The sequence below is a fragment of the Triticum aestivum genome, chromosome 4B, assembly GCF_018294505.1.
Source record: "Triticum aestivum cultivar Chinese Spring chromosome 4B, IWGSC CS RefSeq v2.1, whole genome shotgun sequence".
Lineage (NCBI taxonomy): Eukaryota > Viridiplantae > Streptophyta > Magnoliopsida > Poales > Poaceae > Triticum > Triticum aestivum.
In genome coordinates, this window is record NC_057804.1 from 92,529,108 (window position 1) to 92,552,140 (window position 23,033).

The following is a 23,033-nucleotide window of genomic DNA, read 5'->3' on the forward strand; positions in this document are numbered from 1 at the left end:
CTGATGACATACACACTCTTTTTCAAGGGTGTCTTGTTCTAATTTTAGGTGTATTCCTTTGTACTCCATCCGTAAAGAAATTAAATGCATTTAGATCACTACTTTAGTAATCTAAACACTTTCATATTTTTTACAGAGGGAGTACGTGACTATATTTTCTTTCAATGCATCGAGACTTTAAGTTTCTTTATTTTTTGGTGGGGAAGACTTTAAGTTTCTTGTGTTCTCCTAAAGAGAAAATGTTGATTCCATCCCAACCTTGCTCGCAACGTGATGCCATAATTCGGGTAAAATTTCACGGCGGTCTGAACAGAAAGGATGACAATATAAGCCTTTTGGCTTATGGTTTGTCTAGGCATTGGAAGTTTGCAAAATCCGTTGCCCCAGTAGGTGTGAACTGATTGTTAAGTCGTGCTACGCCTCACTGAGACTTGTTCTACTGACACTGATCGAATTCTCTGTTCTATAGCTAATTGTTTTTTTCCTGCTATTTTGTATACATCTACAAGATGACAAGCTATAGACTGAGTATTTTATTAGTGATTGGCAGGTTATTCGTCTGAGATGGAGAGGAATGAGTTCAGAGTAGGTGACATTTTCAGCCAGAATCTTGAGCATGTCAAGTGAGAGGCACGTATTTATTTGATTAAATCGCTGAGCACAACTACTTAAGTATAACTTCGCGCAAAAAAACTATTTTGAGTATAAAAGTAGTGAGGATTGTTTGGTTGTATAGTGGATTATGATTATTTATTTACTTTTAACATTTTAGCTCTTTGCATGAACTAAGCCGGCAAATGCTAATGTTATTCCCTCAAATGAGCTTAAATTATCTATAACTTTGATTGAAGACTATTAAGGAAAGTGAGCCTGCAAACAGGCACATATTTATTTAATTAAATCACTGAGCACTACTACTTAAGTGTACCTTCGTGCAAACAATATATCCAATTCTAAAAGTACTGAGGGTTGTTCGGTAGTACAGTGCATTATGATTATTTGTTTACTAGACTAGAGTCCCGTTTTAACATTTTAGCGCTTTGTACATACCGAACCGGCAAAGGCTAAGGTTTAGTATGCCATATAGTATCACCACCTTCACATCATCAGTCCATGTCTCACCCACGGACTGCTTCTTTCGGGAGTGCCTACCACTTTGGCGTGGCATTGTAAATTCAGGTGTGGCCCGTTAGGGCATCTCCAGCCGTTGGCCCCCCAGGGGGCATCTAAAAGCGCCGCCTGGGGGCGAGCCAGCGACACAGTCGGCGCTGGGGTGGTTTTGCGCCCAGTCGTCGCCCCCAGCCCGCCCCCACGCGCCGAAATTGGCCCACTTTGCAGCCTAATTTCGGCGAATAAACGGCCCATATGGGTGAGAATAGGCCCATATTCGGCGTGGTTTCGGCGTTCAATTATCAACACACATATATTTCATCACAGAAAAATCAAATACTTCAACAAAATACTACAACAACAAATAGTTCAATACAAATTATGTAGTTCAACAAATAAAAACTCGTATTTCATCACGCGGCGTCCCCCTTGAGCCTCCATAGATGCTCAATCAGATCTTTCTGCAGTTGATGATGCACCTGTGGGTCTCGGATCTCCTGACGCATACTGAGATAGGCAGTCCAAGTTGCCGGTAGCTGGTGATCAACTTCGGCTAGAGGACCCTGCCTGTAGTATGGTTCAGTGTCAAACACTGGGTCTTCTTGCTCGCTCTCGATGATCATGTTGTGCAAGATGACACGGCAAGTCATGATCTCCCACATTTGATCTTTCGACCAGGTCTGAGCGGGGTACCGAACAACAGTGAATCGAGATTGGAGCACACCAAATGTCTGCTCGACATCCTTCCTGCAAGCCTCCTGAACCTTCGCAAACCAGGCGTTCTTGCCTCCTGCCACAGGGTTTGAGATCGTTTTCACAAATGTCGACCATCTCGGATAGATGCCGTCAGCTAGATAGTACCCCTTGTTGTATTGGTGCCCATTGATCTCGAAGTTCATCGGAGGAGAATGGCCCTCAACGAGCTTGGCAAAAACAGGAGAGCACTGCAGCACGTTGATGTCATTGTGAGTTCCTGGCATGCCAAAGAAGGAGTGCCAAATCCAGAGGTCCTGTGTGGCTACCGCCTCAAGCACCACACTGCAACCGCCTTTGGCGCCTTTGTACATCCCCTGCCAACCAAATGGGCAGTTCTTCCATTTCCAATGCATGCAGTCGATGCTTCCAAGCATCCCAGGAAATCCTCTTGCTGCATTCTGGGCTAGGATCCGAGCAGTGTCTTCCGCATTGGGTGTTTTCAAGTATTGTGGCCCAAACACTGCCACCACTGCCCGACAGAACTTGTAGAAACACTCTATGCTAGTGGACTCGGCCATTCGCCCATAGTCGTCGAGTGAATCACTGGGAGCTCCATATGCAAGCATCCTCATCGTTGTCGTGCACTTCTGGATGGAGGTGAATCCAAGAGCGCCAGTGCAATCCATCTTGCACTTGAAGTAGTTGTCGAACTCCCGGATGGAATTCACAATCCTGAGGAAGAGCTTTCGGCTCATCCGACAACGGCGCCGAAATGTTCTCTCGCCATGAAGTGGAGCATCGGCGAAGTAGTCGGAGTAGAGCATGCAGTAGCCGTGCAGACGATGCCGGTTCTTTGCTTTCACCCGCCCCGGCGCCGAGCCACCTCGACGCGGCTTTTCATTGCTCGCCAGCAGCTGGGCGAGGGTGGCGAGCACCATCAGATGCTCTTCTTCCTGGACGTCGGCCGCGGCTTCCTCCTCCAGCAGCGTGGCGAGCTCTTCCTCCTCATCCGAGTCCATCACCGGCACAGTCAAAACGCCGAACACCTTGCGCTCGGTGGGCGTGTACCCGCCGTTAAACCGCGCCTCCACGGCCGGAAACGCCCAGCTGCTGAGGGAGGGGCTGCCGCGGCGAAGCGCTGCTATTTTCCAGCGGGGAATGGCTTTCTAGCGGAGTAGGCCGGTGGCCGTCGCCGAGATATAGCTAGTGGTGGCCGAGGGCGCGGGGGTGCGAGGCGAGTCGGGGGAAGAAAACCTTGACTTTTCCCCTATCGGTGTGGGCCAGGCGTGCTTTTCCCTAGCGCCGGAGCCCCCAACGGCTCCCCAGCGCGCCGGGTTCGGCCTGTGACCGCCGGGCGGAAAAAAGGTCCGAACCGGCGATTTTCGGCGTCCTGGGGGCGCAACTGGGCCGTTTTTTCGGCGCCGGCGCCGAAAAAGTGGCCTGGGGGGGCCTGTTGGGGGCGCGGCTGGAGATGCCCTTAGGGTTTGTACATAGCTCTTCTTTTTTATCGAAGTTTTGGTGTTCTCAAGAAGAAAAGGGCATGGTTCCATGGTCCCTCTTCCCGACCTTGCCTACAGTGCGGTGTCATAATTCGGGTGAAATTTCACAAAGATCTATATAACTTTATACACTAGTAGTTATATATTATAAAACTACACACCGGAAACTTTAAGTGTTCTATTTTCTAATGATATTACTTTTATGACATATAATTCGTATAACATTATTAAAATTAGAGACCTAGAGATACAAGCAAGACCTATAAACCCAAAAAAGGAGTGAGTGGCGTAAGTAAAGTGACAGTACCATAGTCTATCTTTCCATTTTCCATGTATCACCCAAGAATAACATAGTTACAAGAAAATAATTTAAAGGAAGCTGTGTGTGGGAGTGAGAGCGGTAGGTCTTGCTGCCTTCCTTCCGATGACATACATTTTTTTAAAGAAACACAACAGAAATGCAGATACTCACATACAGGTACGCACACTAACTCCTATGAACTCAGACATTACCTATCCCTATAAAGTATCTCCGAGAGACTGAGCCGACATATCTTGAGATTGATGAAATCCTCACATACGCCACATAATTGACGAACACGCCATACTGTTCAAAGAATATCGCCGAAGAATCTGAAATACAGTAAATATGCAAAACACCCGTGCTAAGTCTAGAACTTACCGAAAAAGGCTTTTGCCCCGCTTTATATATAAAGCAACAACCCACAAGTATTCAGTACAACCACACGCTACGCCACCGCAACACACGCACACACCCAGGACGGGATACAAAGGCGCTGAGCGCAGCAACACTACTCCTAGCACTACCGCCCCGAAGATATGAAGCTACATATGACGAACCATGCGCTCCAAGGCGGCGCCTTCAGAAAGGAAACGACGCCGGAGCGCCGCCACCGCCCGATCCAAGAATCAAAGTTTCCCCCGGAGCCACATGACGGGCAATGAGAGCCGCGACGACGCCTTCAAGAAGGGAGCGATCTTCGCCGCCGCCGGTCCGTCCAAAGATAGAGCCGGTTTTCACCTCGGCCAACATTCACCGCCACCGAACGCCACACCCCGGCAACCACGCCGCCCACACGGCCATGATTAGCGGGCAGCACCAATGCGCGGGCTTTGTCCAAGAGCACCGCCCCACCACCACCACCAGGGCCGCCGCCCCAACATCCAAGACCTCGACACCACCTCACCCGTGACCCGGCGCACCCCAACAAAAGAGACGAGCGGAAAGGTCCCACCTTTCGCGCCCCTGGGCAACCCCCAGCGTCGAGACCCAATAGGTCAGCCAGAACCGGCATCCACCGACCCATCCTGCTACCCCAAGCGCGAGATGAGCTCGGTCCTGCATCATCATGCGCGAGACGAGCTCGGTCCTGCTGCATCGTGCGCGAGACAAGCTTGGTCCTACTGCATCATGCGCGAGACGAGCCCGGTCCTGCTGCATCGTGCGCGAGACGAGCTCGGTCCTGCTGCATCGTGCGCGTGACGAGCTCTGTCCTGCGGCATCGGGCGCGAGACGAGCGGTGGATCGCAGTTGGGAAAGGACCAGCCCTTTGATGGGAGTAGCGCCAGGGCGACGAGGAGATGGGGTGAAGGACGAGACAGCCCGAACGCAGACAAACCGACGCCGGAGGAGCCGGCCGTTGCCGCAGACAGATCCGTCGAGTCACCGTGAAGCCGCCACGACACCGGTAGGCCACTGAGACCTACCCATGTCGCCGCCCACGGCCGGAGCAGCAGCCACGCCCGGCCGCTACCCTACCCACGTCGCCCGGCGGGCTCCAAGCGCCGGAGCCGTCGGGCACGCACCACCGGAGCCAGGCGCCACCGGCCGGCCCCCAAAGCCAGATCCGGACGGATCCGGCCCGAGACCGGTCGCGAGCCACCTCCCGAGACGGGAGCACCGCAGCCGCCCCGCAACGTGCAGCCCGAGGATCGCCGGAGCGCGGCCACAGCAGGCCACACCGCCGCCCCGTGAGACCGCCGCCGCGCCGCTGGATCCCGCGGGCGTTCAGCACCGTCGCTCGAAGGGGCCGCCCCGCGCCGGCGCCCACAAGCGGACGGGGAAGGAGGGCCCCGCCGCCGCCTCGCCCGCCGGGCTTTGCCCGACGGAGCGCGCCGGCGACGGCGGGGGGGAGGGGAGGGAGACGGGGCCGAGGGCCGCGACCATAGGGGACCCCCCGGGCGCGCGCGGGCGCGGCGCGGGAGGGGAGGGGAGGGGAGGGGAGGAGAGGGGGAAGGGGAGAGGGAGAGGGGAGCGGGGCTGGCCGGGAAGCGCGCGCCCGGCGGCAGGCGGCGGCGGGGGTGGGAACCCTAGGGAGGGGAGCGGGGGTAGAGAGACCCCTCTCCTAAGTCTAGAACTTGAAACATGGTGGATTGGTTTAACCACAAAAAACATAACCATCTAAGTTATCCTTTGTTCACACAAACTCCTTTTTAAGAGTGTCGGCGTGTCGCGTTCCAATTCGGGTGTAGCCTTTACACGTAACTATATTTCTTACCAACGCATCGAGACTTTATGTTCTTTGTGTTTTCTCAAAGAGAGCATGTTTGTTCCACCATCGTTCTGCCCTGACCTTGCTCGCATCCTGATGCTGTAATTCGGAAGATATTTCACTACGATCTGAACGGAAAAGATGGCAATATAAGCCTTTTGTCTTATGGTTTGTCTAGGCTTTGGAAGTTTGCAAAATCCGGTGTCCCTGTAGTTATTTGGGGGTGCGTCTCACTGGGACCTGTTCTACTGATCGAATTCTCTGTTCTGTAGTTAATTGTTTTCTTCCGCTACTTTGTATCTATATACATGATGACAAGCTATAGACTGAGTATTTTTGCTAGACTGAGTATTTTTGTAGTGATCAGTAGGTGTAATTCGGCTGAGATGGAGAGGAATAAGTTCAGAGTAGGTGACATTATCAGCCAGAATCTTGAACATGTCAAGTGAGAGGCACGTATTTATTTGATTAAATCACTGAGCACAACTACTTAAGTATAACTTCGCGCAAAAAAAACTATTTTGAGTATAAAAGTAGTGAGGATTGTTTGGTAGTACAGTGGATTATGATTATTTATTTACTTTTAACATTTTAGCTCTTTGTATGAACTAAGCCGGCAAATGCTAATGTTATTCCCTCAAATGAGCTTAAATTATCTATAACTTTGATTGAAGACTATTAAGGAAAGTGAGCCTGCAAACTACTGGACAGGAAACCATTGTGAATATTTCTCAGCTCTTAAGAAATGTTTTCCCCCTTTTGTTGTACTCACGATTATAGCACAACCGTACGAGATCACTCTGAAGAACAACGTGACATACTATTTTCATCTGGGTTACATACACGGATCTCATCCTTTATTACCATTAACTCCATACAATGTGTGCTGACCAATAACATGTTTCCGCAATCAACAACCAAATTGAACAATGTTGCTCCAATAGTGCATTCAACATTCAGTCATGTCGCGGCCCATATATCATGAAGTAAACCTGTTCCGAACTATCTCATAGATAACCCGAGGGACGCTCTTGGATGACTCATCTTCAGGTAACTGCAGGAGCTTCGCTATTCGTGCATATGAGAACTGGTTCTTCGGAAAAGAATCTTGTGTTATGTCTGTCTGAGGCTCCTTGTGGAGCTTTGGGTTTGAGAGTGCCCACTGTATCGCCCATATGGCGAGTGGGCGCATGTAACACAAGGACCGGTACTCATCGTCATTGTTCCAAGATTCAGGAGTTTGGAATGCATATCTGAAAACTCAAATTGTCAGCATTTTTGGACAATGGAATGGAAGCCAGAAGAATTTGGATAAATAATGCATTATCAACTGCGCGAGGATCTAGATTCGCGAAGATTATCACAAAACAGATTCAGTTTATGTGCCTCAAGTCTGATATTAGCGTGCTGGAAGCCCCGTTATTATGCAAAATACTCACCCAAGCCCTTCTGGAGACCAGGCAGCATGATAGACTCCTTCAGCTGTTTTGAAACCCTCCTCAACCATGCCTTCTTGAATCATAGATGCAGCAAGCGCGTATGTCACGCCTGGCCATATCTCCCTAGATTGCATTGTGGACATGTCCAATGTACCATCTGGCCACATCCCATTGATGGCTCCCCTGTTACCATCCTTGAATTTCATTACGTTGAAAGTATATATCTTTTCAAGTGCACTTTGTGACTTGTCCTTGTCAACAATTGAGGAGAGGCCGCAGGCTTTGGCATACCTGAAAGAAAGTCACATCGTTTGACGAGTTCATTCATGAATAAGATAATCAACTTAAGGTACATTAGTCAATGACGTGTTAGACATGTGACAGAAACAACTTTTGAACAGAAATGGATTATGATGCACATGTATTTATGTATACAACTGGAACTGGAGTACACCCTGGTACTATGATTTGTCACCAGTATTGTATATTACTGCAAGTCTGCAAGCTTTCCTACCCATATATGCAGGACAACACGAAATATGTATGAAGTTTCAGACATGAGAGACGACACATTTCCACGAGCATAATTCTTCAGGTTGCACATAAACAATGATAAAAGCTGTACATTCTTCATATTGTTTTGACCAAAATTTCAGCCATTCACAAAGCAGAATGAATACAGTATAAATATGTAATTTTTTTTCAGAAATTTATTTGCTTTCCATAATCAGGTAAAATAAGCTAGAAATTAGCATGGACATAATTCATGATAATACTAGACGCTAAAAAATAACATAGTATTCAGTAAATGCTTGCACAAGGGAAGCCAAAATGTGTTATGTGGCTAACTTGTTTCTGTTTCTCTCATGAGGCAATAAGGTTGGTTAATACGATTGGTGCAGATTTGGAAACCAGAACATAGATAGCAAGCATTACAGTCAGCAGATTAAGTGATATACCATTGTCCAGCCAACTGATCAGCATGAATCGAGGTGCTAGCTTTAGTACCAGCATCATCATAATTGAAGTAAGAACCGTTCCACAGCTTCTTGTCATAAACAGACTTAGCCTTCTCATACTTGTTCCAGAAAAGCTTTTCAGAAGCTCTGTCACCAACTTCGTGTGCCAAAGCCGACGCAGCCTGAAGAGCAGCCACCCAAAGACCACCACAGTATGCGCTTACACCAGCCATGGACCAGACATCGTACGTCTGATCAGGAAAGTCCTCGTTTTCAATCATCCCATCTTTATCTTTATCAAATTGCTCCATATATGCCATCGCCATATAAACAGATGGCCAAACAGCTCGGGCGAAGGATTTATCGCCTGTGGCCACAACATCTCTGTAAACTTGCAGTACAAACTTTGGGTTCAAGTCCTTCCACCGGTCCGTGTTATGGAGTGTGTACGCGTTCACTTTGATCCAAGGGTCATATAGACCAAGATCGTGAGGAACAGCTCCAAGAACTTTTCTTGCAGCCAATTTTCCATCATGTAGGAGCTTGAGCTTTTCAGGGTCGTGCATCATGACAGCGGCAGCGAAGTCTCTCTGAACACTGAGTTGAAGTTTTGGAAATAGCATGATAAGTGAAAAAGATGAATAGAAATGAACATCATATGTGTTCCACATATAGTATTCTATTCCCTCAAGGTAGAGAAATTGGCCAATGTTCTCTTCACCCTGAAGCAAAGTTGTCCCTATAGCAGAATTTGATGCAAGAGATGCATGAATTCTCTCAAGTACTGATGCCATTTGATGAAGAATATCGGTGGCAGTATTAGTCTGTGGGTTCATCTCACTGTCATCATCTGTTTCTCCATTTGACATGTCAAGAGAAAACTTTTTCCCCCCAATTGCTGTTAAGCTTTGAATTGGTGGCAATCCATCTGTGGAAATGCATCTATTGTTATACTTATGAAAGGTAGTTGTCTTCAGTTAATAAATAAAAGAAAACAAGTTCGGAAAAATACCTGTCCATATAGTTCCTCCAGCATTAAGATAATAAAGTTCATTGAATAGTGTGACAGGATACCTGTCGAAGAAAATTTATGCTATGCATCAGTGTTTAGTACTCCCGGAATTGTTGGTTTATAAAATTTGAAACATACCATGCAGGAAACCTCTTGTCTTGCAAAATAGGATGCTGCCAATCCTCAATTTGCATTTCCCAGGAACTATGGTCTAATAGTTATGCAGAGTAAACGATGTAATTCAGTAACGAATATAAACCGGAAATATAATTACCATAGTAATACAGTAAAATGCAGGTCTGCTGTCTGCCCCTTCCTCTACAACATTATCTAAGATAACATCGCGAACAAATTAATCTGTTCAATGATCAATTTCACAACAGATTTTATATTATGAATTGGCGTGCAGCAAAACAAGGAAGAAATGTTCCCACAACCAGTGATTCAAGTGCAAAAGCTTGGTGCATGGTAAATGTTATCTGTTGTGATTCAAATGCAACCGGTGTGCCGAAAGATGTTGATAGGGATCTCAGCTAGCAGCTTTGGTGAAACTAGCAGAGAACTAACGAGTTTTTTTCGAGCAACCGGTAGGAACTCTGCCTCTTCATTAAGTGAAAAAGAGTTGACCAGTTAACGAGGAAACCAGCCAGAAACCGAAGAACTAGCCAGTTTTTGTCAGTTCACAATGCAAATTGGAGAACATGGAACCATTATCTTCTTTCTTTTCTTTCAAAATGATATATTTGCAAAGCTATGAGGTTCTTTTACTATGCAGTGCACACAAGAACAAACAGTATTCCATAGAATTTTTAGTGAGGAATTGGTTGTACCAAGAATGGCATCATGGGCAAGGCTTGCAGCTGCATCAACATCTGTGCCATAGAATTTTGTATAACGCCTGCAAACCCAATAGAGAAGTCAGTTTCAGTTTTTGTTTTTACTATTTTAACCTTTTCTGGCAAGTAATTGTTTTGGCTTCCATTCTAACCTATGGTAGGTTTTTCCACTGCAGAACTTTACTTCAGGGGAAGCCCATGCAAGTGAAAATGAAACATTCTGGGTTGCCTGGGGAGCAAGCTTAACTGAAGCTGCAATAGCTGCTCCTATTGATGTTCCTGGTCTGGAGGACATCGATTCTTTGACGGGATCAAGAAGATCAAAAGATCCATGCTGCCAAAATGGAAAGGAAGTTGAGCCAGCTTGTTATTACTATAAATGTATTTACTGAACTTCCATACTGGCCTAAACAGAATATTCAAATCTTTACATATCAAACTGGTTTGTAGCACTTCTAATAAGAACGGACGTAAGCATGAAGTTAGAAAACAAATTAGGTTTTCTATACTGGAAAACAGATCTCTCTTTGCTTGTGGACTATACACACCTAGCCCACAATTCATACGAAATAATTTCATCTAGGAGTTGCGAAAAATATACAGCTCTAGTAAAGTGCATATAAAACCTCATACTGTCTGGCGAACCATTTTTGAATGTCAAAATTAAGTACTGTTAAAAAAAAGTCCGGTTCAGAGTTCCAAATTAAGTGGTTTGCAAACATTAAGTAATGCAATATTCGGATTTCCAAACTGAAATGGCTGACACAACACAAAATACTAAATATTTAATTCCGTGCCAATGTCCTACTTTTTAGCAGATTGAACTATTCTAAAATGTTCAACGTATTGTGTTCATATATTACAGGAGAGCCCTACTGAGCATAATGTAACAGAAGTGTACAAAAAAACAAAAGAGGGATCTCAAGATGGGAAAAAGACAAGAGAAACAAATACACAGAGGGCAGCCCACATTAACAACACCAGAGCAATAAATATTGAGCATCTTTCTACTCCTCAGAATCCAAGTCTAGAAATCAAGCGTGGAACACACAGCATAAATTTTGATGTGAAAATAACTAAAAGTTCATACAAACTGGACAAAGGACTGCTACGGTGCTACCTGATGTATCATCCTGTTATGACCGGCATGTTAGGGGCTTAGCCTAGTTAGTTGTGGCCCAGTCTATCTTATCGTTATTAGGGGCTTAGCCCAATTATCGTTATTAGGGGCTTAGCCCAATTATCGTTATTAGGGGCTTGGGAGTCAAGTAAACCTCTCTATATAACGAGAGGAGATGTATCAATCTAATAAAGCAAAGAAGCAATCATATTTGCTCGGCTTCCTTAGGGAGCCGGGAGACCTAACCCCAGCTGCCTCCTTCCCTGCGCCATCTCCCTCTCAGCCGCCGCCTCCTCGCGCACAACGGTGCCCAGCCGCCGGCGGCCGCGAGTTCGTCCACGACCAGCTCCCTACTTTCCCTACAACCTCCGGCCTAGTCCCGGTAGAACCCTAGTTTCTACTAGTTTGGTATCAGGTAGCTCAGTTCCGATCATGTCTTCGCCGCCGCCCACCCTGTCGCTTCCGCTACCGACCGGCACCACCGCGCCGCTGCCCTCCCCGTCCGCGCCGCTGGTCGCATCCTCCGGCGCCGCCACCGTCCAGATGCCGGCGCCTTCCACCGCACCACCGGCCGCCGCCTACACCCCGGAGGAGATCACCGGGGTCCTCAACGCCCTCGTCACAATCGTCCAGGAAATCCGGCTGTACCTGACCAGACCCTACGGGCCGCCGCCGCCCCTGCCGCCACCGGGCCGCCGGCCCTACCGTGGTACTCGCCGCATCCAGGGGCCTCCGCGGCGTTCGCTGGGCCGCCGCCCGCCGCCGCCTTGCAGTGGCCGCAATGGCCGGCGCCGGTTTCCGACGCGTCTCCAGCGCCCATCGCCGCCTCCGCGCCGCCGTGGCAGCCGCCGCACCAGGCGGTCTTCGCCGCGCTCGCCGGGCCACTGCGGCTGCCATCCTTCGCCACCACCGCCCAGCCCTGGCTGCAGCGGCAGCCGCCGCGCCCGGCGCCCAGCCACTGCCTGGCGCAACACCGCAGCAGCCGCTGCAGCTGCAGTAGCCACCGCCGGTCAGCTCCGGCCCCGCATCGACCGCGCCGGCGGGAGTTCCGCTCCACCAAGTCCGGTTCCCGTCCTCGCTGTCCCCGCTACCCGCTTTGTTGACCGAGTCGTCGTCTCAGTCGGTCTACACGATGGCCTCAGGACCGCCGCACGTGCCGTCACAGCAGGCGCAGGCGCAATACGGCGAGTCCTCCAGTTCCGCGGGTCCCTACGTTGGCCTCGACGCGACGCAGTTCCACAGCCCCCCCCCCTGTGATCACCGACCTAGCGCCGCTGCTCTGCACCGCTGAGCCGTACCCCAACGGCGGTCATACCGAGACGGCGCCGTACCCCCACGGCGGTCATACCCAGACGGCGCCGCGCTTCGCCAAGCTCGCCTTCGCCACCTAGGACGGCACCGAGGACCCTCTCAACTGGCTTAATCAGTGTGACCAGTTCTTCCGGGGCAACGTACGCTCGCGTCGGACCGCACCTGGCTCGCTTCATATCACCTCCGAGGCGCCGCACAGACTTGGTATTACGCTCTCGAGCAGGACGAGGGCGGCATGCCTCCATGGAGCGTTTTCGCAAGCTCCGCCTCCTTCGCTTCGGGCCGCCGATACGCGGGAGCCGGCTGGCGGAGTTTGGCCGTCTTCCCTTCACCTCTACGGTGCAGGACTTCACCGACCGCTTTCAGGCCCTGGCGTGCCACGCGCCCGGCGTGACGGCTCGCCAGCGGGCTGAGCTCTTCGTCAGCGGTCTGTCGGATCATATCCGCATGGACGTGGAGCTGCGGGGACCCCAGGACCTCCAGACGGCCATGTACTACGCCCGCGCGTTCGAGCGCGCGCGGTGGTCATCCAGCAGGCGTCACCGCCCCGGGCCGCTGGGCCGCCACCCTGGCCGGACGTTCCAGCGCAGGGTCGTCCTGCTCAGGCTTCCTCGGCACCCCTCGCCGCGACCGCGGAGCGCCCGTTCCGCCGGCTCACACCGGCCGAGCAACTCGAGCGTCGCCGCCAAGGGTTGAGCTTCAACTGCGACGAGCCCTACGCGTCCGGCCACGTCTGTCCGCGACTCTTCTACCTAGAGGCTGCGGACTACATTGATGAGGACGCCGCCGCAGCCGGGCTCGGCGACCTGCCCGCCCCAGCTGCCGCGGAGGTGTTTGGCGACTGTTGATCACCTCAAGGAGTTCCGCAAGCGCTTTCCCGCCTTGCAGCTCGAGGACGAGCTATTTGTGCGGGCGGGGAGAAATGTTATGACCGGCATGTTAGGGGCTTAGCCTAGTTAGTTGTGGCCCAGTCTATCTTATCGTTATTAGGGGCTTAGCCCAATTGTCGTTATTAGGGGCTTGGGAGTCAAGTAAACCTCTCTATATAAGGAGAGGAGATGTATCTAATGAAGCAACGAAGCAATCATATTTGCTCGGCTTCCATAGGGAGCCAGGAGACCTAACCCTAGCCGCCTCCTTCCCTGCGCCATCTCCCTCTCAGCCGCCGCCTCCTCGCGCATGATGGCGCCCAGCTGCCGGCGGCCGCGAGTTCGTCCATGACCAGCTCCCTCCTTCCCCTACAACCTCCGGCCTAGACCCGGTAGGACCCTAGTTTCTACCACATCCATTATCTTCCATTCATCACAGAAGAAGCCAAACAAAGGTTTGGCATGCAAAGTACATGAATGTGCAAAACTTCTTCAAAATCAACTCAGGAAGGTGCACTAGAGATGATTGCAGAATGACTCAGGAATGTAAAGCTAATGAAGCAGGCGGGAGGGGGGGGGGGTCATTCACTACTTTCCAAAATAAAACTACGACACAGTGAATTTAAACTTTACAGTTTATGCTTACAAAATAAGTTTCTAACAAACCTCTTTCACTGAATTCCACATATCTTTTGCTGTGAATTCATCAGAGCTAGCGGACATCACAAAGTAAGGGCATTCAGAGATATGAATATCCTCTTTCTCTTGTGCAGCTATGGCGAAAGTTACTGGTGGCCGTCCATCAGCTGTTCTGCTCTCAATTAAGAAAATCGTAAATGTCCGAGTTAAAGTTTACATGATCGATATCATTAGTGATAGGAGATGATGTATTATATATAAATTTGAAGTGGGAAGTTACCTGTGGTGTAACAGTATACCATGCACGCCATCCTTTTCTCTGTTGTCATGAGATTTATGAAATATAAATCCAACTATTTTTATTCAATAACAAGGTGAAAAATAAACCAAAAAAATTCCATGCATCAGTGTCTTACGTCATACTAGAGTTAGAATGACATCCTGTGAGTTCAGATTTTCCACCAACAGAGTTCTGCAGAGATATAAACTTATCTCCAAGTTGAAAGGTCCAGAAGTAGAATAAAAATGCAGAGTATCAAATAAGAACTTACAGCCCATGTAAAAAGCAAAGTCACATCAGCAGCTGTGTTTCCTGAATTAGTTACCTGTTTTTAAATTAGAAAATCAGATTAAGATGTACAGGTGTATAAAGTTAAAACCAACCATTTAATAAGTGAATTTATGGTAACCCAGGGGGAGGAGCATATTACTGTGAAAGTGAATACTGCAGCAGGATAGCTGCTCTGTTGATAATTGTGTGGAATAATTGGAGAAATCTGACGGCACACTATCTTGAGATCTGGGTCGGGTTCTCCTAGTAACAACATTACAAAATTACAAAAACAAACTGTAGTTACGCAGAAAAGATTTCTGTGGTTCTTGCAATACCATCATAAATGGTCCAGGCCCTAGGGTAAAGTGCATGATAAGTACATTTCTCTCCGTTCAGATTCCAATCCCAGGATCCAATTCCTGAAATGTTAGTTCCTCTGCAATTAAAAAAGATCTAAGGAATCTTTTCCATGTAAACACTTGATACATCAAAATGCTACCCGCTAAATCTATTATATAGACTAACTCAACGCATAAACAATAAACTAAGAAAAACACTGTGATATACTTACTTTGGCAAATCCGGTTTCCCAGGATGCAACACTGTAGAATATTTTCTACCGTCTTTGCGGGAAATGAAGGCCTAAAATAAAATATATTCAAATATCATGTCAAATTTCCAATATGAAATATGTTTTTATTTATTTGCTAACTCATAGGAACTAGCATAACAGGGTAGTCATAGATCTCACTTGGCAATTAACGCATGGCTGCAACATGCGGATAAGAGTTGGAGAGGGCGTTTAAATAGACCATTTACTTACGAAACTATTGTACTGTTGATTTCAAATAAAATCTTACTGATCCAAACATATGAATGTGATAATTAAGTATGACACCCCCAAAGAAGGGTCTAACGGTTTCACTATCATACTCATTATAACAATTTTGTAGTCCCTTCAAGAATGGTGCCTTAATATTTTTGCCACTTGTGAGGATTTTATCTCTCTTCCTCCATTTTGTTCTCAAAGGGTTAGGAACGAATTGTTAGGAGTTCAGTCTGTAATGTTAAGAAGACATTGTTAGGAGTTCAGTCCGTAATGATTAAACTTCTATCAGATGGCAGGGGAGGCAGAAAAAGAAAATTATATCTACTTTGGGCCACAATACAAGCTGCGTCGGTAGCCCACTTAACTTATTGTGACCCCTGCTTAACCAGTCATTTATAATTTTATGAATATAATGTTGCAGTAGACCAAACCGCTACCTTGATAGCAGCTTCTATCAAGGTCATATCGACTACAACAGCAATGATCAGAAACAAAAAGAGCGCATATATGTGCCAAAGTGGAACGAAGAAGAATAGTTAAGACTTACAGAAAATTGATTTGCCATTACTGGCTTATCTTCACAAGCTCCTGGGAACAATTGCCAGCGTTGAAACTCACCTTTGCAGCTTCTTCCAATACTTCCTGCACTACAGTTTTCCAACAATTAGAGGATAGTGTACTGAAAGTTTCATTAAACAAAGGAAGAGTTTTGAAGCGTGCACTGTTAAAAAATTCTTGGAGACACTAAGCACAAATTCTATGAGAGGATACAATATTTTTATTCATATTTAGAGAAAAAATACAAGTGCAGAACACACTCGTCCGTATTTCAGTGTGATACTTGCCTCCGAATCAATTTTTTATCCCTAGTTAGCACAATTAATCATATGCAGGAGAGTGCAAGTGCAAACATGATTTATTAGCACACTGGTCAATAAATAGGCTTCAAGTATATATCATTTTCCCCTAGGAGTTCAGATCACTGAAAATGGATGAATAAATAGAATTAACAGAAGCCTCAAAAAAAATAGTGAACAAATATATCAAACCCATTTGCACATCGAACTTATTGGAACATGTTACATAAAAGCAACAAATACAACAGGTACATGGTAAACAAGCCCTGAATGGGAAGGCATTCAGAATCCACTAAGCTCACTTGTATTTGTATGGCACACAGTTCAACAATTTAAAAGTAGTAAAATAAGTTTTCTAGTGATAATATAAAAACTACGATGGATGCCACACTCAACATTGATAAGAAATACATGTTACACTGAGAGAAGTCAAGAAGGTATACCCAATGCCTCCAAGTGGAACACCCTGACCAGATCTTGCAGTGCGCTTCTTCATGGGATCAATAATAGCAGTCTGTAAAAAACTAACAATGATCAGAAAGAGACATCTGTAATTGGGCAAAACTCCAAACAACAATGAGTAGTACAAGCAAACATGTGAAAGCGTACTCGTCCTTTTGAAGTTTCTTCAAGGATGTGTCGACCAAGACGTAAACCAAGACCAGCCTGCAATAATGAAATGAAGCTAAGGCAAGGAGAAAACATAAAAGGAAATTTGAAGAATAAAGCAAGAACAGCAAAGAACAATCCTAGTAAGAACCCAAAAAACGTCATAGAAAAAGCAACACATAAGAATTATAGTTAAGGTTGCCAATAATCATTGTTATTCTTAAACAACAGCTGGACCACTAAAACAATCATGCTCAGATAAATTTCAGCAGACCATAAAATTAGGAGTTCCATAAAGAAAAAGACATACCATCTGCCGTACTTCCCTCCATGTAAGTCCGAATGACGGCAAATCATATCTAACATGGCTTAGCTTGTGTTCCCATGTCAACTCTGGAATTTGTCCACGACAAACCTTTTCCTGACAAGTCAAAGCACCATTTTAAACTCAAATCTGATGGAGGCGCTAAATAAGCAAAAAAGGAGTAACTATTTCCCTCTTTTTCCTTTTCTTTTAAACTTGATCCACACATTCAGATTGGTGGTTAACTATGGATGATGTGCACAATAATCATCTGTCTTTATGTACACTATCAAGTATTCTGGACTACATGCTACAAGGATTTGCTTGTCAACGGAGAGCAAACAACTGTATTGAGTAAAGGTGAATAACAATAGCTTTTTCCATGTAAAAAATCAAGACACAAACCCTTTTGCGTTTTCTGTCAGTCAAAGGGTACAAAAAAATTAAAATTGTCAGTAGAATTCACAAAGGCATCATGGTAAGAAACAAATCTGGTGGCAGCTTACAAGTGAATCTCGGAAGAAATAACTCACTGAATTAACGATACTTTGCGAAGATGAACTATTCAGAGAAACGCCATTTCGTGGCTCATGGACATCTTTCACCATTCTTTCTTCCTTCGAGCTGGGCCTGTAAACAGACTGAAATTTGAATATGTAACGAGTGTACTGTTTTGTACTATATTTCTTAACTATCTGAATATGTTCATTACAAAAAGCATATAGGATGGAACAAAAATTGTCAGATCAACTCGAGATAGGAACTCTGTCAGACACGAAGATACTGAATATCTAGCATCCAACTATCAACGGAGTTGCATGTGTAAAATATATATGGTATTTGGTGCGATGTAAATCTTAACATGATTGACTTTAGCGGCCTTCGTCACTATAATAGTGTATCTTAGACAAGTGCGGATAAGGCAGATGTAAACAGAGTTAGCAAAACCACGGTAAACTGAAGCTGACGACACTGCTGTGCTGACTCATCAAACTTCAATAATATAGTAATAAAAAGGATTCCTTGCTTTTACTTAATTGCAAACACAGACAAACAACGGACCACGGCATCTCATATAGTATCAGCGAGAAATGGATTTTTCTGAACAGAACAACAGACCACGCCAAATTCTCAACGCACGCATTGATTGGATGAAAAACAGTTTTATCATTCTATCCAACTGCATGCTGCAAACACTGCCCTTGGTAAATCGCAGAGCAAAGACAAGACTGGCAATCCTATCGGAGGAGGGAAGGAGTAAAATGGTGAGGATGATCCCCGCAAGAACACCCCCGAGAGGCAACGGCTGGGGCCAGACCGGGCGCGAAGAGGACCCCCTCCTAGAAATCGGGAGAGAAACCCTGAATAGATTCGAGCGACAATGGGGAGGAAGAATCTGACCTTTCTCGATCTGGAATCCGCTCGCCGGGGATCTGAGCTCCGCCCGCCCGCCCCAGAGACTAGTCTGAACACGGGAGCGCGTGAGATGGAAGAGAAGACGATGCCGCCCCGCAAGTAATCGTAACCACCACGCACCGACGTGGCTTCTTCACTTGTGGGATTAGTTTACCGGAGACCGGAGAAAAACCCACGATTTTGCGGAGCCGTTCTGCCGTGGGGCCAACTCCGGAAAGTGACATCTCGCAGGCAGGGTTGCTTGCTCCCGGACGGAGATTGATCATCACACAAATGACAAATCTGATGCTCTGCAGCTAAGGTAATGATTGTTTTTTTTCATTTTGAGGGAAAATAGTACCGTAAATTGTTTGTTAGTGTCACGAGACAACGTGTCTAGCAGCTGCTGCTGAGTCACTAAGAGTTTGCTACCTAAGCTACCTAACTTTGTAGGTGTGCATAACCTCTTACAGAACATTTCGAGAAAGTTGCGTATCTATGATTATGTTCTTTGTGATGAAACAAATGGTTTAGGTTCTAAACTTCGCATTGGTGGTCGTATTTTCTGAATTTAAGTCAGGCTTTCCGGATATATGCGTCTAGTGACGACTTTATCAATCTCAAGATGATATGATAACCCAGGCTCCCGAAGATGCTCACAAGGATATGGTATATGTGTGTACGCTTACAGGGAGATTGTAAGTGTGTATGCATGAGCGTCTCTGTTTATACCGTGTTAAAAAGTTAAATTATATTAAATTTAATTTTCCGAGAAATCTGCTAAATTAAATTAAATCAAACGAATTTCAGATGGTAAGCTGACTTTTCTCCGTTCAACTTCAAGCTTATGCACAATTGGTCGTGTTCGATCTCATAGTCGTTTTCCAACCATCAAGCGGAAACGCGCAAAAGTCTCACTGTTATGAGTTATACATATCACAAAGGGACTGAAGGTCTAGCCATTGATGTGACCATATGGTATCATCTTTCTTTTTCCGCTCAGTGAACCGTCCCTCTGAGAGCGATGCTCAGTCGGCATGCCACATGACAGAGTAAACTGCATGTTTCATCCCTATGCTTGCTGGCTTGTAACAAAACCATCCTTGTACTCGTAAAATGCTCCAATACAATCGTAAGACTTGCGAATATGTAACGGATACGGTCATGTGTACGCTTTGTGATACGTTGGGCCCTTTCCCCCACGTCAACTATGGGAGCTGGTCCAGTCGGACTGACTCACACGAGTGAACTTTAGAGTTTAGATGAGACAAGAGGGCCCCCAGGTAATCGATGGTTTCAGTTGTCGCCTCTGTTCGTGCGTCTTCGCTTCCCCGAGCACGATGTAGTTGTCGGCAGAGTAGGGTTTGATAGGAGGCGGAGATCATGGTTGTGGGGAACAGTCGGAGCGGACCGAGTCTTGATTGTCGTCTCCGCTATGAGCGCCACCGATGGCAACCATACATCACTTCAGTCCACTACAAACACCATTGTTGAAACTAGAATGCCAACATCACTTCAGTTCACATCAAACTGACCAAACCATAGCAAAAACTTAATCATAACAGTGCAAGTAGGCATTCATTTAGACAACAGAGCAGCCGGCTCCACCATGTCCTGGACACAATCTTCGTCATCGTCACGCTGCCTGAGCTTGGAACAAGAGCACATCTGGCTTGACGTGGCCTATGTGGCACACCCCCAATCCAATGGTCAGGCAGAATGTGATAACCAGGAGATTTTACGAGGTATCAAGCCCCCAACTCATGGTTCCTCTTGAGTGTACTCCTGGTTGTTGGGTTGAGGAAGTTCCCTCTGTCCTTTGGAGCATACGGACTACTCTCAATAGATCAACTAGTTATACACCATTTTTTATGGTTTACGATGTTGAAGCGGTGCTCCCGAGCGATATTCGTCACGATTCCCCCAGAGTGGCGGCTTATGTTGAAGCAGATAACGAAAAGGCTCAGCAAGATTTCCTTGATGCTTTGGAAGAGGAACGTGACTTTGCAGTATCCAAATCAGCAATATATCAGCAAGACCTATGTTGCTATCACAGTCGTAGAGTTCGCAGTCGTATGTTCCAGGAAGGCGACTTAGTGCTTCGATTGATTCAAGATTAGACTGGCATGCACAAGCTTTCACCTCCTTGGGAAGGACCTTTCATCATCAGTAAAGACCTCAACAACGGGTTATATTATCTGATTGATATACGTGAACACAAGAAGTCGCGTACATCTGAGGAGGAAACCAACAGGCCTTGGAACATTGCTCATATTCATCCTTATTACACTTAGAGCCACTGGCTCCAACTTTTATACATACATTACTGTATATATCTTTTTATGATCAATGATAATAAAGCCGGCACCCCGAAACTCGGGGTCTGTGTTGTTTCATCCAAACTATTGTGTATGAGTCTTATTCTTTGATCATAGGTCATTTGGGGGCTCCCAACTCAACGAGTTTAGCTCATAATAACCCTCTTGACTCGACACATGCTAGAATTTCCTTGTTAAACCTGCCTGTTTGCTTGATGCTCATCCGCCAAGATGACCCGACGTACTCTTGACAGTCAATCTATTATGACCCTGAACTTGTCAAGGTTAAAATGTTGGCAAGCTCATGAGAGAGCCGGCTTACAGAAAGCTAGGACAAAACAGAGGCTATCACGCCTGCTTCATTGAAGCAAGACTCAAGCCTCGAATGCGGATCTCTTTTATCAAGCCTAAAAGGGCGACTTGATTTTTATATGTTTTTTGTTTTGTTTTTACATCATTTTATGTTTTACAGGATTATTTCTTTTGGCTATAAGCCGTCGGGTCATTAATACTCAGGTTCATCCTGATCATAGCATTTCATCGCGACCATGAGTCGCCAGGGCTATAAGTCGTCGGGTCATTAATACTCCGAATCATCTTGATCATAGCATTTCATTGCGACCATGAGTCGACAGGTCTATAAAACGCCGGGTCATTTTTAGTCCTTTCAATCCAGACAAGGATCAACTATAGGCGGTTCATACATATATGACTCGTCCACTAATTGCTTCAGGAAAGCGCAGCGGGCGGATTGGCATACAACCACAACCACTCAAGCTCAATTATTTCATCCAAAATATTACCCAAGTATTCAAAGTGCACGAAGGCACGACAAAGCACCAAGTGTTTTCAAGTTATCTTATTACATAGACACCCATGGCTCAAATAACTCGCCGAAAGTTTTTTTGGAGTTCTCACTCCTGCAAGTTCGCAACTGTATCCTCCGGGTTATCTTCACCTTAATGATCTCCAGTTGTTTATGCTTCCGGGTCATCCCGTGCCAATTCTTCAACACCCTTGATCTGAAGATTATCCAGATTCCAATCGATACTGGTTAAAGCTTGGAAGATGGCGTCATCATGCATGATAGGTGTGGGGTCGACATCAGGGGCAAAGGTATGCTTATGATGCTGTGGATTCAAGTCAAAGGGCTCAAAGGATGGTGGTTGAACCCGCATGTTGCTTTCATCATAAGTCGTCTGATACTTCTTCAAATCAAGCCCTTCGACCAGCTGACTCGCCAACACACGGGTCTCTTTTGCATAACGGGCATAATATGCCGCCGAAAAAGGTGTGCCATCATCTTTGAATTCAGGGAAACCACCAATAATCTCTAATGCATCCACATCTGGCACATACGTCATCGCGCCTGCTCGGGCCGCTGATTTCTTCATCTTTTCGATTTGTTTTGGGATGGTTGAAAGTATCTTCAGAACATCTCTAATGAAACGTGACACCTCTTTTCCTCCATGAATGGCCATGATGGTAAACAAGCTTCCAGAGTACAATTTCTCAAGGAATGTGTATACGCCTTTAACTTCATTAGATTATCTTGTCGGAGATTCTGGCTTTTGGGACCTATATTGCCACATATAAGATGTCATGCGAGTTCAACCCATAAGTTTTAGAATGGAAAAGGTGATGAGATCAAGATGACAATTCTCGGGTGAGTTTCTTAAATTGTCCATAACCGGGCACACGACTAATCATGATTAGTTTTATAAACTCTATAGAGGTTTGTGTACTTTGCCCTTGATTCCCGATCACACCCTTGTGCTACTAAACTTCACTTGTGAAGTAGCTAGGTAGACCAAGATAGGACTTTTGGTAAGTCGTAGCCTCTTAGAAAAGGTAGACCCAGTCCAACCTACACACCTACATCTGCTGGTCTACCGCAAGAGGATTCCCACAACCTACTTATTCTAGATAGAGCCCATACTGTATCACGGTTACACATGGAAGCTACTCAACTTTGAACTTGTACAATCCCTTTGAGCTTCGTCAGTCGCCCACAAAACACATTGCCACCAAAGCAATACCGAAGCACCGCCCAGATGAGTCATTAATTAAGTTGTAGTTAAGTAGTCAACCGTGTGGTTGTATGGTGGAATATTAGTTGGTTTCCACGTCATAGCAGCTAAGCAACTACTTGATTATTACAAGGT

The 23,033-nt window shown here is 46.3% G+C and overlaps 1 protein-coding gene across 8 annotated transcripts; it reads right to left on the reverse strand.

The window, feature by feature from the left end:
- Positions 1 to 6,617: 6,617 nt before the first annotated feature.
- LOC123091221 (non-lysosomal glucosylceramidase) lies at positions 6,618 to 18,829 on the reverse strand. 8 transcript variants are annotated; one of them, XM_044512654.1, is made up of 20 exons: positions 18,557 to 18,829; positions 17,689 to 17,785; positions 17,162 to 17,272; positions 16,852 to 16,908; positions 16,686 to 16,756; positions 15,933 to 16,032; positions 15,128 to 15,198; positions 14,892 to 14,992; positions 14,714 to 14,817; positions 14,555 to 14,608; positions 14,420 to 14,475; positions 14,284 to 14,322; positions 14,031 to 14,175; positions 10,217 to 10,398; positions 10,059 to 10,126; positions 9,367 to 9,439; positions 9,229 to 9,290; positions 8,217 to 9,144; positions 7,258 to 7,548; positions 6,618 to 7,071 (listed from the first exon to the last, which is right to left on the reverse strand). In XM_044512654.1, the coding sequence occupies exons 2-20, from the start codon at positions 17,761 to 17,763 to the stop codon at positions 6,798 to 6,800; spliced, it is 2,862 nt and encodes a 953-aa protein (XP_044368589.1). In that variant the 5' UTR covers positions 17,764 to 17,785; positions 18,557 to 18,829; the 3' UTR covers positions 6,618 to 6,797. The 8 variants fall into 8 exon arrangements, with proteins under 8 accessions (XP_044368589.1, XP_044368590.1, XP_044368591.1 ...); XM_044512655.1 differs by having other exon boundaries at positions 17,689 to 17,796; positions 18,557 to 18,761; XM_044512656.1 differs by having other exon boundaries at positions 16,830 to 16,908; positions 18,557 to 18,730.
- Positions 18,830 to 23,033: the final 4,204 nt, after the last annotated feature.

What these genes read in the sequence shown, in the direction of transcription:
- LOC123091221 (XM_044512654.1), bottom strand. Translation starts at nt 17,763, where the DNA reads ATGGTGAAAGATGTCCATGAGCCACGAAATGGCGTTTCTCTGAATAGT. An exon ending in CTGCAGTATTCACTTTCACA is followed by an intron (nt 14,609 to 14,713) that starts GTAATATGCTCC and finishes ATTTAAAAACAG; the next exon opens with GTAACTAATTCAGGAAACAC. An exon ending in GGTATACTGTTACACCACAG is followed by an intron (nt 14,176 to 14,283) that starts GTAACTTCCCAC and finishes AATTGAGAGCAG; the next exon opens with AACAGCTGATGGACGGCCAC.